The sequence below is a fragment of the Mercenaria mercenaria genome, chromosome 6 (assembly GCF_021730395.1).
Source record: "Mercenaria mercenaria strain notata chromosome 6, MADL_Memer_1, whole genome shotgun sequence".
Classification (NCBI taxonomy): domain Eukaryota; kingdom Metazoa; phylum Mollusca; class Bivalvia; order Venerida; family Veneridae; genus Mercenaria; species Mercenaria mercenaria.
This window is the reverse complement of record NC_069366.1, coordinates 57,163,379-57,177,888: the sequence shown is the minus strand read 5'-3', so window position 1 is coordinate 57,177,888 and position 14,510 is coordinate 57,163,379. Positions and strand designations below refer to the sequence as shown.

Genomic DNA, 14,510 nt, shown 5'->3' with positions numbered 1-14,510 from the left:
CTATACTACATGTCCAAATTTGAATGTTGTAGGTTATTGACAGCTTTTCCCTATATAAGTCTATATGAACCATGTGACCCCCGGGGCAGGGCCATATTTGACCCTAGGGGGATAATTTGAACAAACTTGGTAGAGAACCACTAGATGATGCTACATTACAAATATTAAAGCCCTAGGCTTTGTGGTTTGGACAAGAAGATTTTCGAAGTTTTTCCCTATATAAGTCTATGTAAACCATGTGACCCCCAGGGTGGGGCCATATTTGACCCTTGGAGGAAAACTTGAACAATCTTAAGTAGAAGACTACTAGATGATGTCACATACAAAATATCAAAGCCCTAGGCCCTGTGGTTTTGGACAAGAGGTTTTTCAAAGTTTTTCCCTATATAAGTCTATATAAACCATGTGACCCCCAGGGTGGGGCCATATTTGACCCTAGGGAAATAATTTGAATCATCTTGGTAGAGGACCACTAGATGATGCTTCATACCAAATATCAAAGCCCTAGGCTCTGTGGTTTTGGTCAAGAAGATTTTCAAAGTTTTTCCCTATATAAATCTATGTAAATTATAAAAATAAAGAAAGGGCCATAACTCACTCAGAAATTGTTGGACCAGTCTGATTTTCAGGGGGACACAACTAGGGTACCAATACATCATTCTGACAAAGTTTGGTCAAAATCCCCCCAGTAGTTTCTGAGGAGATGCGAGAACGAGAAATTGTTAACGGACGGAAGGACGACGGACCACGGACGCAGAGTGATTTGAATAGCCCACCATCTGATGATGGTGGGCTAAGGAATCTTGGTCAGAATCTTAATCTTGGTGATCTTTAAGTCAACTTCAAATTGAGGTCAAGTGAAGTCAGAAACTAGGTCAGCAGGTCAAATCAAAGGTAAAGCCTGTTAACACTCTAGAGGCCACATTTATGTATATATCTTGATGATCCTTAGGTCAAGTTCAAATCTGGGTCAGGTGGGGTCAGAAACAAGGTCACCATGTCAAATCAAAGGAAAAGCTTTTTAACACTCTAGAGGCCACATTTATGACCATATCTTAATGAAACTTGATCAGAATGTTAGTCTTGAAGATCTTTAGGTCAAGTTTCAATCTGGGTCAGGTGGGGTCGAAAAGGTCACCAGGTCAAATCAAAGGTAAAGCTTGTTAACACTATGGAAACCTAATTTTAAGTTTGAAACTCATGGGAATTAATCAGAATATTTGTGTTGATGACCTCTGGGTCATGTGGGGTCAAAAACTAAGTCACCAGGTCAAGTCAAAGGTAAAGCTTGTTAACAATCTAGATGTCAAATTCATGACTGTATCTTCATGAAACTTGGTCAGAATGTTAATCTTGATGATCTTTAGGCAAAGTTGGAATCTGGGTCATATGTGGTCAAAAACTAGGTCACCAGGTCAAATCAAAGGAAAACCTAGTGAACACTAGAGACCACAATTATGACCATATCTGTATGAAACTTGGTCAGAATGTTAATCTTAATGATCTAAAGTTAAGTTCCAATCTGGGTCAGTTGGGGTCAAAACTAGGTTACCAGGTCAAATCAAATGTAAAGCTCTTTAACAATCTAGAAGCCACATCTATGATTATATCTTCATGAAACTTGGTCAGAATGTTAACCTTGATGATCTTTAGGTAAAGTTTGAATCTGGGTCACGTGGGGTCAAAAACTAGGTCAAATTAAAGAAAAAACTAGTTAACACCTTAAGAGGACACATTATCACCATATATTAATGGAACTTGGTCAGAATGTTAATCTTGATGATCTTTAGGTCAATAGGTCAGGTGAGCAATACAGGGCCTTCATGGCCCTCTTGTTTAAAAAATTTTGACAGACGGACAATGGACATTGAGCAGTCACAAAAGCTATCTAAATACCAAGTTTGGTGACGATAGGTTTACCAAATCAAAAGATACTGAATGGAAACCAGTTTTCTATTTTTAGTAACAAGTGATATTTGCTGCATTGGCCCCAAATGCAATCCCAACTGTCATCCCTGCTTAAGCTAATTGTACATCAAGTTGCACCACAATATCTCATTCCAAAACTAAAGTTATTAATTGGAAACCATTTTTCTGTGTTAAGTTACCGACACCTTGACCCGAGTGATCTCAGTTGCATGTTCACCAAACTTGGTCTATAGCACCTTTGTATAGACTTTTCTCAAGTTTGTACAAATCTTTCTTCTTGGTCAGATCTCCATCAATACTGGCATACTTACTACAGCTAGGGTACTGTCGGAAATTGTAGTTACACCCCATCATGCAAACAAAAGTTCTAGCTGGGTAAACACCAAAACAGATTCTGTTCAGGTTTCAACAATTTTATTGCCTGTCATGCCTATATACAGCAAGCAGATGTACACAGTACATCATAAATCTTTTCACATTGTACACAGTACAAACCATTTCATCAACATACAGCAACAGAAAGGGTAGATGTAAAAATCACTGAATTGTATATGAATTTTAACAATTATCTGGTAAAAATAGATAAATCTATGAGAAACAAATTAAAAGGACACGCCTCAAGATGAATTTCAAAATTTTAAAACCTATAGCAATTGATATATATGTATATTTTAATGAGTAGGATATAAAGGTACAGCCAAAATCATTCTATTTTGTATCAAATATCAATAGCATGATAAATGCTTCCGAGGGTTTCCTACATATTTTATTGACTAAAGGAATATTTTTGTAGATAAAAACTTCCTACAACATACGGAATCACTTTTAAATGTCTCTGTTGCAATTACTTACTGCATTTTCTTAAGTTTGGAGAAAAAAAAGAGATATAAATCTGGAGGCATGCAGCTTTAAATTGTTCTCAGCAACAAGAGAGGTTAGGGTATTGTGTTCATACAGGGTACCGGTACTTTCTTTATGAATTTAGGGACACTGAAATTTCAAGAGAAATTCACCTAAATGTGTATAAAACCCTTGTCAAAGCTATTTTGGAAGTTTAAAATTTTAGTATCCTATCTGTTCCCTGGAAAAAATTGGCAGACATGTCACTGTACATTCCATCTAGAAATTGTCTATACAACTGTTGCACCTCTAAACTATTGACATCTCAACATCTTTGATAAATACACAAATAACACTCCAAAAATTCTTGAACTTCTTGGAGAAAACAGAAAATTCTGATATGCAACAGCTTTTTTAAAATGTTTATGAAAAAAATATTCCAAAAAATTTCTCACAAGAAATCAAAAACTTGATCTAGATGTGTAGGTACATTAATCTTTTCTTGCATGCCGGACAGGATTTTCCCATGCTTTTGCTGATGCTGGAAAAACTCTGGGAGTAATATGACTCATGTGCTGTACCAGTAATTTATGAATGATTGCGTAAATTCATAGGCTACTATAATTAAATAGTGCTTTATACAAGGAAAGCATTTGTTTTACTTTATTTCTTATGTTAACTGAAGAATAAGGCATGTAAGAAAAATGATCTAGCCTATCACTAATATTCACTACTTGATTGTTCGGAAGGAAATATCTGGCTCTTGGGTAACTGTTTTGCAGTAGCAACAGAGCCTTGTTACCACCTCAACAGCTACCCTCAAGCCAGACATTTCCGTCTGCACCTTCAACTGGTGAAAGATTCTTATAGGTAAACAGGTCATAGTTGATATTCCCCTGAAAAAAAAAATTGTTCTCAATTTCATTCCAGGTAAATCTGAGCTTACTATATCTGAGAAAACTTGGGCAGACTCGAGTCTGAAAGAAGCTTCATCAACGGTTCAAAAGAAATAAGCTAATGAAAGACACAAAACATAAAAACAATTTCCTGGCTGTAATCAATGCACCTGAATTTAATGGAAAAAAACTTAAAACTGTAAATGAATCAATATATACACATGACAAAATCTCACAACACAAAAATGGACCTGAATTAGAAATATGGTGAAAAAAAGCATAACCGTAAGCTTTCAATGGATTTCATGTTAAAAAATAATTATTTAATGTATAACCAGGAAGTAAGTGAAATGCGTCACATGACAAAACGTTAAATGTGATATCATGTGACATGTAGAAGTTTGTTAATTTACCTGACTATATTTAATGCAAAATCTGTTAATTTTACAGAACCATATTAAATGCAAAATTTTCAATATGAAAAGTAATTAACAAACGACTAACACAAAAATTTACACTTTTTGTAGATGAGATTTAGTTTTTCCCCCATTTCATGACGTGATTTTTTCTTTCGCAAGACATATTTAGTTCAATTTTGACATTAGCAGTTTGCAAGAATTAACTCTGATATTAATTTCTTTACTAGAATGGTAGAAAAAGCACACAACAGGTTCATAAGCTGTAGAGTTATTGTTTTTCAGCATGTCAGGATGAAAATCAACTAACCACTCATTTGAATAACATGATATTTTAAACAGAAGTAAGGTTACATAATATTTCCTTGTGTACATAGACACCTGCATGTATAAATAAAACATAACTAGGCAAACAACATAAAAATCAAAAACACTTTACACTTATTCCACCAACTAATTACACATTTATACTGAAATACACAGTATGCCAAGGGCAGTAACTCTAACAAGAATACATATACAATCACATCTTACATCTGCATAAATTATGTACTTTTCAAAGACAGATCATAATAATGTTTTTTTTTTTACAAATAAAAAGTTTCTTCACCTCAAATTTTCTCATTTTCATTATTTCTAGTTCTGAGGGCTCATGGAGTCTATTTCAATGTTATTTTGAAATATATTTCTACTTGCACTGTTATTAGAGGCATGTTCCACATTTGATCACCTCTCATAAACACACTAAATTTAAACGATTCTGTAATGTTTTGTATGGCAGTAATCTGTACTTCCAAAGATCTTTTAATAGACATCACTGAACTTGTAATACTTGCTGTGACTGTATCCAGAAACAAACAAAACAAATATCACTTCTTCAACATACTTCTACAAACTTGTAATAAGATGGTGTAATAAGAATCGACATGCATCTCGAAGGGAAAATAAGTAATACTAAAAAACAGCATGAGAAATTATTTAAAAAATAGCATTCTACCTACAAATATAGTTTTATTTTCCTGAATATGATTGGGTGATAAGATTTTTAAGGTTTTGCGATTTTGTACTTGTAGGGGCACGTCTTCATTTCGAAAAGCAACTAGAATGTCATATTTGAAACGTTACCATATAGCTATACATATACTAGTTAAATATTAATTTAGGTTCTAAACGTGTTAACTCACATGTAGAAAACAGCTTAAATTCATCAAACAATTTTCAGCAGTGCCTATTATTCTGCAAGGTTTCACTTCATATAATGTGTAAATGTGCTTTCTGAAACCTAAATTTGAAGATCTAAACATACAAGTTTACGTGTATAAAACTCAAATAAATTTATCAGGCACTTTTCAGCAGACACCTGTTATTATACAGAGTGATTAATTCACTTAAGGCTCACAGGGAAGACTGGGTATGCCCAACTGTGTTGCCTCGTTAAATAAAGACTTTATTATTATTACTATATATACTCCTACACAGAGAATTCACTATTACATTATTACCCAGATACAACTTGCGAGGTGGGATTATTTACAAACAATGTAAGAAAGAAGTACTGGATGGCATGGAAAGTATAAAAGTGTGTGAATTCTTTGGTGGGAAGTAGGTTACTATTTAGAAAGTACTGGATGGCATGGAAAGAGCACTCTCACTCTTCGATGGGAACCAGGTAACTATCTGCATTTCGATAAGCATCAAATATATATCTATAAACTGGCTGGCTAACCTAAAAGGTATTTTGTTTTACCAAAAAACTGTACGTGGATTATTAGACCAGATTGGCAGCACAGAAAATGTCATAAACTATTCATTTGTATACCGGAACAACAAAAGTTCCTGTAGAATGAAGGTCTTATCAAGGTGGTAAGTATTTTGAAGTCTGAATCAGACATTAAGGGCATTCCTTCATTTTCTTCTCTTAGTTGTGGCTTTCTCTTTAAGTTTAAATAGATTGGTCTTTAAGCAAAATAGTCTCGGACATCCCTTAGGCATTTTGTCTAAATGGCCAACTTGTAGTTTTAATTCCAGTTTTATTGTTAACCAGTAACATGACATGATCGGAATTTCACAGTGTCAAACTGGAAAATCCTAAAAAAATTCATGTCATCTCCCCTTCTAAGCCCAATCTCTTTCCCTAATATTTTACACTTTAATGATATAATGCAGATGCTGATAATTTAAAATAATTATCTTAAAATATATACAAAATAATACGATAAATGATCAAGCTATATACATTAACCCTGTATTATCATTACTGATTGTAAGGTTTACAGCTGAACATGGAATTCTTAAAAAATGCAACAGCAGACATTTTGGGCAATTTTCCAAAATCAAAAATTTCAATTCTCAAAACTTCTTTTCTAATACTTATTCACTGAATGGGGATAATTTATCTCTCATACAAATATCTTTAAAATACAGTACAACCTCTCCAGAGCGGCCCTCTCTTAAGCAAAAACCTCTTTATAACAATATCATCAAAATTTCCCCAAGCTGAATTATACTATCAAATTTACCTTCTCTAGAACAACAACCTCTACATAATGGTCAATTTTTGTATCCCCCAAAGGGTGTTGTTCTACAGAGAGCGCACTGTAACTGGCAAAAAAAGAAAGCTGCGCAAAAATTCCCTACCTTATACATTAAAGCTTATAAAATGCTCAGCTTTTATACCTGATAATGGTGGAATTAAAAAAGACAAGCGGAAAAAACACATAAAAATTATGAATCAAACTTTATAAAAGTAAAAGAAGTAACAACTTTGATTTTTCAATTTTGAAAATCAATCTGAAATAGCGGTGGGTCAATTACACAATAAAACAGAATATAAAATCCATAAAAAAAAAACAGAATTCTTTCCTCATGAAAATTTCATTTGCAATTATATTTCATGGAAATGGCAACGAAAACTACAAAAGCACTGATGACCAACACTGGCTTTCACTTATTTTATTTACTATCTGGTAAATATTCATTGTAAAAAAAAACATTGTCAAAATGCAAAGACCTTTATGCAAATTTGAACTTCTTTCTCCCAAAGTTTCAATCTTCAATTTTATATATGCACATTATTCAATAGTGCACATTATAAATATACAAGTACCGTATATCTGTTAATGGTTCTTGATAATTGTCTCATTAACCCTTACCCTACTGAATTTCTATAATGAACATGTCCATCTTGTCTGCACAGATGTGCAGGCTGATCATGATCTGCACTGGTCGCAAAGGCAGAATCAGTCGTGTCCGGCATGATAAGGGTTAACTTGTTTTTGAATACATCAGATCTTCAAAAATGTTCAAGACATTTAGTAAATCAATACACATTACTTACTACATACTGTATTATTAAGATATTTCAATAAAGCTTGAAATAGTAAACATTTAACATAAACTTAACCTTCCTCAAGTGACTATAAAAACTTACAAAATATTAGCTACCATAAATACATTTTGGTTTTAAGAAAGCTATATATTAAGACGTTACAAATAGTAGAAACAAATATTTCAATGGTTCATAATGAAATAAAATCAATTCTATGTAATTATATATAAATGTGGTATATTTCCTCTTCAGTGATATGCACAGTTTTTCACAGAGAAACCCTTGAATCTACCGTTAAGAACTTTTAAAATATTATTTATTCCAGTAGTAAAACCATCTTATTCCTGGAGATTCAATTTCCTAGAACAACATACAATAAATTATGTTAACACGCATAAAGGTAACAGACAAAATTATCACACCGGGTGATGAAAAACAAGCACTTAGGTCACAGTATCTAACTGTTACACCAATTTGCAGTCATAGCGCAAAAATTGCAGTAATAGTAACATTAAAATGAGGTATATCAAAAAGCAGAATCTGAATAAAGTTATTCCTCATTACAATGTCTGTTAAGATTAATGATCTATCTGAAACAAAATGACAAGTACATCATGTAATAGGTCCCTGGTCTGGGTTACTGTTTTCTGGAACTTTTGTGATTTTTTTTTTTCTTTCTTTTTGGGTTTAACGTCGCACCAACACAATTACAGGTCATATGGCGACTTTCCAGCTTTGATGGTGAAGGAAGACCCCAGGTGCATTATTTCATCACAAGCGGGCACCTCAGTAGAACCACCAACCTTCCATAAGCCAACTGGATGGCTTCCTCACATGAAGAATTCAACGCCCCGAGTGAGGCTCGAACCCACATCAATGAGGGGCAAGTGATTTGAAGTCAGCGCCCTTAACCACTCGGCCACGGAGGCCCCTGGAACTTCTGTGAAAGCTGGCATCTATGAGGGTTACCAGTTAGACAGAGTGTAGGGCAATCCTCCCTCTGTACACCTTATTATCTCAGATCTATAACTTTACACAGGTTTTTGAACAACTGCTTCCTTTGATTCTGCCATTGAAAAAAATAATCTATCAACATGAAATCTGCGAACGGGCGCTTAAACCGCAAATAAGTGTAACCGAATGAATACAGTGTATATTATAAAAACATTCTATCCTATAAACTAGCCACACAGAATAAAGGAACTATTTCATATCAACAAGTTGTCTAACAAACAAATCATATTTACATTTATCGTAACACATGAATATCACACAAATGAACATGTTATGGCACGATAAACTATCCATCTGACTGTGCAAAAAGTCATTTACACTAAAACTGGGACTACTTACTGCCAGTCACTACCAAATACTTACAAACTACTATAAAATCTGAAACTACAAATCCATGTAAGTTATTGCAGGGTTAAAATTCATATTCATTTTGGATAAAACAACAACCAAAGTGACAATCCAACACCTTACTGTTCTTTTAGTGATGGATATGTCTCCTGGGTAATTTCAATTCATGTTAAAAATTATTTCAATTTGGAAAAAGTTGTTATAACTAGGCCAGATATGGTAACTTTCTAAATTTTTCAACAGATATATATTATTTTTACAAATTGAATAACAAATCATGAACAACATATTTTCAAACAACATATTTTCATATGTTTTAAAATGTTGCCATTGTCCTGAATTCATGTAAAAATATAATAGCCATCCATCTCCACAATGTCATGTTCTATGATATCTAATACTGTATGTCCATATTGGCATTCATGTTTTTTTACACTTTTTTTTATAAATGATACAATGCTTTTTCTTGAATTCTTTTCCTTTCTTTTCTATCTTCTTTTATACTCCGATATCCCCGATATTATTTGTTTTTTTTCCATTTATGAAAAGTAAAATATTAAAACCTTATACATGTATCCTGCTTTTGGACATTTAGCAATTCTTACTTTTGGTGAATTAGTATTAGTTTTTGACATTTTAATAATTTTTAAAAAATCATATTTTCCTTTTGGGTTTGCAATAATTGCCAAAGCCAGTTTTTCATTTTGACATTCACATGTTCAAAAAATTTTTTTGTTTGTTTACATCTGACAGATAAGTTCAAAACTTGTTTTATTGTTCTGACTTTTGTAAAGTTTAAAAACCTAATTCTGAATCCGGATTCTTGTATTTGACATTGTATCAATATGTCTTCTTCCCATGGGTTTTGTCTTCTGACACATACTGTCATCCACTCCATATTCACATTTTCCTGGCCTAAAAAATGATATTTTCCAGAAGAATCAATCTTTTTCAGTCCTGTATAAACTCTTCCTGGCAATCTACTTTTGGCAGACATTTTCTAGCTACTTTCTGGCAATACTGATGCAAATATCAAGTGTCTCTTCCAGACTCCAAAAATAAATTCTGTGAGTCATCAATTCTAACTCTCTACTGCATGGTACATTAATTGGAAATAGGGACTATTTTTGTGGACACTGATATTTATTCTATATGACATATGTATTTAGTTTATCACTATACAGTCTATATTTAGCTCAACACTATGTTTGCTGCACATTTGAACTAATTCTTTTTTCAAAAGATCCTTTAAATTCCATAGCTTGCATCCAAATAGAAGTATAGCACATAAAATACACTAAAATCAATGTCACAAACACCATTAATATAGTTTTATTTTTACACATTCGAACCTGTGCAAATTTTTTCTTGGTAAATGTCAAGGTCACTGCTATGGCAATGAGAATTAATAGAAGTACAACTAAGGTCAGCTGGCCCCCGGCTTGCAATACAGCCTGAAATCAGAAAGAATACAAATCTATATATACATGTATGTATATTTGATATATTTTTAATGTGTAATAAAGTATAGGTACATATTAAGGAACAGGGCATAGGTAACTTCACAAAGTCTCTGAGAATAGATCTTTAAAGTTAGTTTAGATTTCTTTAAAATGTAGGTAATAGATGGAAAAACTGAATGATCTATAAACACAGGAATTGTTAACAACACTTTCAATGAAAAACGAAGGAATACTGATCAATTTCTTCAAGTTCTTAGTATTCAAAAAAGCAATATTGGACCTAATTACTGATAAGCAAATACTGCAAAATATGAACTTTATCATTTCAGTACATATGTATTTGCACAACTTCCAAGGGTGACCATGATCTTTGACCTTGATTGGCTCACCTGCGGTAAACAATCAATGACTATTTTACGAAAAAACCGTCCTGCAGTTTAGAAGATAAGGATTGGACATGAAATAAAGCTATGACCTTTGACTTCCGAGTGTGACCTTGTCTTTTATTCCTAGTGACCAGGCTGATGTATTTATATCATTGTATTATAATAGTGAATATTTGTATAAGTTACTCAATAAGAGCACCACAATGTGGAGCAATATACGCCCGAAGGTATGACCTTTGATCCCTAAGTTTGAGCTTGACCTTGAAGCGAGATATCCGAAACGTGCTCTGCAGGTCATCTAGATGTGGAGAATATTTGTGCCAAGTTTCTTTAAAATCCTTCAAGCATTTCAAGAGTTACAGAGCTGACACGAAACAGTCATATGACCTTTGACTCCTGTGACCTTGACTTTGAAGCGAGCCATCCAAAACATGTGCTCTGCACCTTGTCTCGATGTGGTGAACATTTGTGTCAAGTTTCTTCGAAATCCTTCAAGGGGTTCAAGAGTTACAGAGTGGACACGCAATTGCTAATGGATGGACAGACACCGGCGTCATAACATAATATATCCCTTTGGATGTATAAAAATGGACTGAACAGTTTTTGGAAATATGCTTCCAGGAATGATAACTGGGCAAACAGACTGACTCGCCAACCAAAGGACACAAGTTACTCCAATATAGCCCCATCATACTTGGTATCTAGGGCTATTAATATCTAATCAAGCTCTGTAAAAACGAACATTTCTACTCCTGTTTTACATAATTAAAGGTCAATGTTTATCAAGTGCCTAAAGAAGTTTTCACTGAATATTTTATTGTTGGGTTTATTTTGACACCAACACAATTTAGGTCATATTGCGACTTTTCAAGCTCTTGATGGCAGAGAAAGACCACAGGTGCCCCTCAGGGCATTATTTCATCAAGGGAAAGCACCTAGGTGAGCCACTGACCATAACATAAGCCAGCTTGGGAAGTTAACCTAACCAATGTTCCTGGATTCTGTACCAGTACAAACTTGTTCTCCGCAAGTAACTGCCAACTTCCCCACATGAATCAGAGGTGGAGGACGAATGATTTCAGACACAATGTCTTTTATCAGATCGCGACGTAGAACATACGTCCCATCTGGGGATCAAACTCACGACCCCGAGATCCGTAGATCTGCGCTCTCCTTATTGAGCTAAGCGGGCATGCTTATTTAAGAAATGGATTATATAAATTATGTTTTGAGAATTTTCTTTAAGGTTTCAGTCATACCAACATGATTTAGGCCATACAGCAACTTTTCTAGCCTCTGATGGTTGAGGAAGACTTAAGGTGCCCCTCCATGCATTGTTGAATCTTAGTAGAACCACCAAGCTTCTGTGAGTCACCTTGTTTATAATGGATCACATAAACCCTGTTTATAATGGATCTTGTAAAATAAACCCTGTTTATAATGGATCTTGTAAAGTATACCCTGTTTATAATGGATTACATAAACCCTGTTTATAATGGATCTTGTAAAGTAAATCCTGTTTATAATGGACCCTGTTTATAATGGTTCTTGTAAAGTAAATCCTGTTTATAATGGATCTTGTAAAGTAAACCCTGTTTATAATGGATTACATAAACCCTGTTTATAATGGATCTTGTAAACTAAACCCTGTTTATAATGGATTACATAAACCCTCTTTATAACGGATCTTGCAAAGTAAAGTAAACCCTGTCTGTAATGGATTTACATAAAATAAACCCTGTTTATAATGAATTACATCAATTTAACACTGTTTATAATACATAATTCAAATTAAACACTTACAAAGATTGGGGAGGTAACTACTAATTATTTATGTTGCATCTAGATTTCATTATAAATCAAGCTGGGATATAAAGAACTAGCAACTATAAATGAGTCACGCCATGAGAAAATCAACATAGTGGCATTGTGACCAGCAAGGATCCAGACCAGCCTGCGCATCTGCGCAGTCTGGTCAGGATCCATGCTATTCACTAATGGTTTCTCTGATTGCAAAAGGCTTTGAAAGCGAACAGCATGGATCCTGACCAGACTGCGTGGATGCGCAGGCTGGTCTGGATCCATGCTGGTCGCAAAGCCACTATTTTGGTTTTCTCATGGCGCGGCTCAAATAGTAATAAAGCTAACAGCTATAACTTAATAAATAAATTAAACACACAAATATAAAGTTCTACTATTACCCCTCTCAGGGTACTGAATAGCGGTTTTTATAAACGGAAACCCAATCTAATTTAAACTTTTCACCCTGGTTACTAAAATGCAAGTTCACACGTCACAAAAATTAACAAATCATGCCAGTTTTACAGAAAAATATAGATGAAAACATCAGTATTATCATGCCAAAAGAAGAATATTAAAATGTTAACAAAGAACAAGTTTGTATTAGGTTGCTCAGCTTAAAGTTGAAAAAATTATGATTAATAAATTATGTGTTGCTACCTGATTATAACAATATTCTCACATATATAAACTTAAACTTTGAAAGTAGTAAGTGCATTACTGATAAAAAGGGCAATGTTCGCATACTTTTAAAGATTGATTATTTTAATGAAATTGCTGAATTGTCAAAAAATGTCAAATTATGTAACATTCTTATATGACTAGCAATGCTTAAATCATCACAACGATATTATGTTGATGTAACCTCGACGTGATATTTAGCGCCATGATTGTATGCATCGAGAAATAGCGCTTTCAAATTTGATAAAATATTTTACTTAAAAGCATGTTTAAAACGAAATGTCACATAGCACAAATAATGGTCACACAAAAATGTTTAAAAAATGATGTTTTTAAACAAGTTTACTTTTTAAAAAAAACTTACTCATTTACTTTCTGTCACAAAAACATTATGTCAAATATGACTACTTTCTTGGAGAAAAGCACAAGGTCCTCCTGCAGCATTATTTCAGGCATGAACGGGTACCCGGGTAGAACCACCGACCTTCAGCAAACCAGCCTGATGGCTTTTATACACGAAAGAATTCTACAACATCAGGAAACTGAGTTGAGGGTCAACAGCTCAAAGTCAGCTTCCTTCAACACTCCAACATGGAAGCCTTATTATGGAAAATAGAAATGGAAATCATCAATAGTTAATTTCCATGCCTAATTAACATTTGAGCCCTGCCATGGGAAAACCAACATAGTGGGTTTGCGACCAGCATGGATCCAGACCAGCCTGCGCATCTGCGCAGTCTGGTCAGGATCCATGCTGTTCCCTTTTTAAGCCTACTGGAATTGGAGAAACTGTTAGCGAACAGCATGGATCCTGGCCAGACTGCGCAGATGCGCAGGCTGGTCTGGATCCATGCTGGTCGCAAACCCACTATGTTGGTTTTCTCATGGCACGGCTCATTTATGTTAAAATATCACTCAAGTCAACTGAAAAGCACTACGACAATATTAGGCAAAAGCAGACCTGGTACCAAAACTATATAAAGCGTGGCTGAAATCCAAATCTGCATTTTGTGACAAAAAGACAAATACAAGAGCACCATCCTTCTGTAACTGCCCAACATTTAAGGCCTTCTGCAAGGGAATTGTGGTTCTTGGCCGTTTTACTCACCTACTTCAATGATAAAAACTAGAGGGCCATGATGGCCCTATATCACTCACCTGTTATCATTGCACTTGAGGACAAGAAGGTCCTAAGAAAAAATATCTAAGTCCAAAGGACAGGAACAACAAAGGGAAGAAATTTAACCAAAAAGAAAACAAAACTCTTACAAGGTACAGATATGTCAAAATACACCTAAAAATCGGAGGTACCATCCATGTTGTACCACAGAAAAGTGGTCTCGGCTTTTCCCTACAGCCAATAATAAAAAAGTTACTAAAAATAAGCTATTTATAGTAACGTAAAAGGG

General features: G+C 34.3%; 1 protein-coding gene across 7 annotated transcripts in view; it reads right to left on the bottom strand.

Annotated features, from left to right (window-relative positions):
- Positions 1–2,321: 2,321 nt before the first annotated feature.
- LOC123548818 (uncharacterized) overlaps positions 2,322–14,510 on the bottom strand; it is a 166,952-nt gene continuing 154,763 nt past the window's right edge. For all 7 annotated transcript variants that reach the window (XM_045336373.2, XM_045336380.2, XM_045336378.2 and 4 more), the window contains one exon: positions 2,322–10,225. In XM_045336373.2, the coding sequence (XP_045192308.2) occupies positions 9,974–10,225 (252 nt within the window). In that variant the 3' untranslated portion in view covers positions 2,322–9,973. The remainder of the gene's footprint in view (positions 10,226–14,510) is intronic.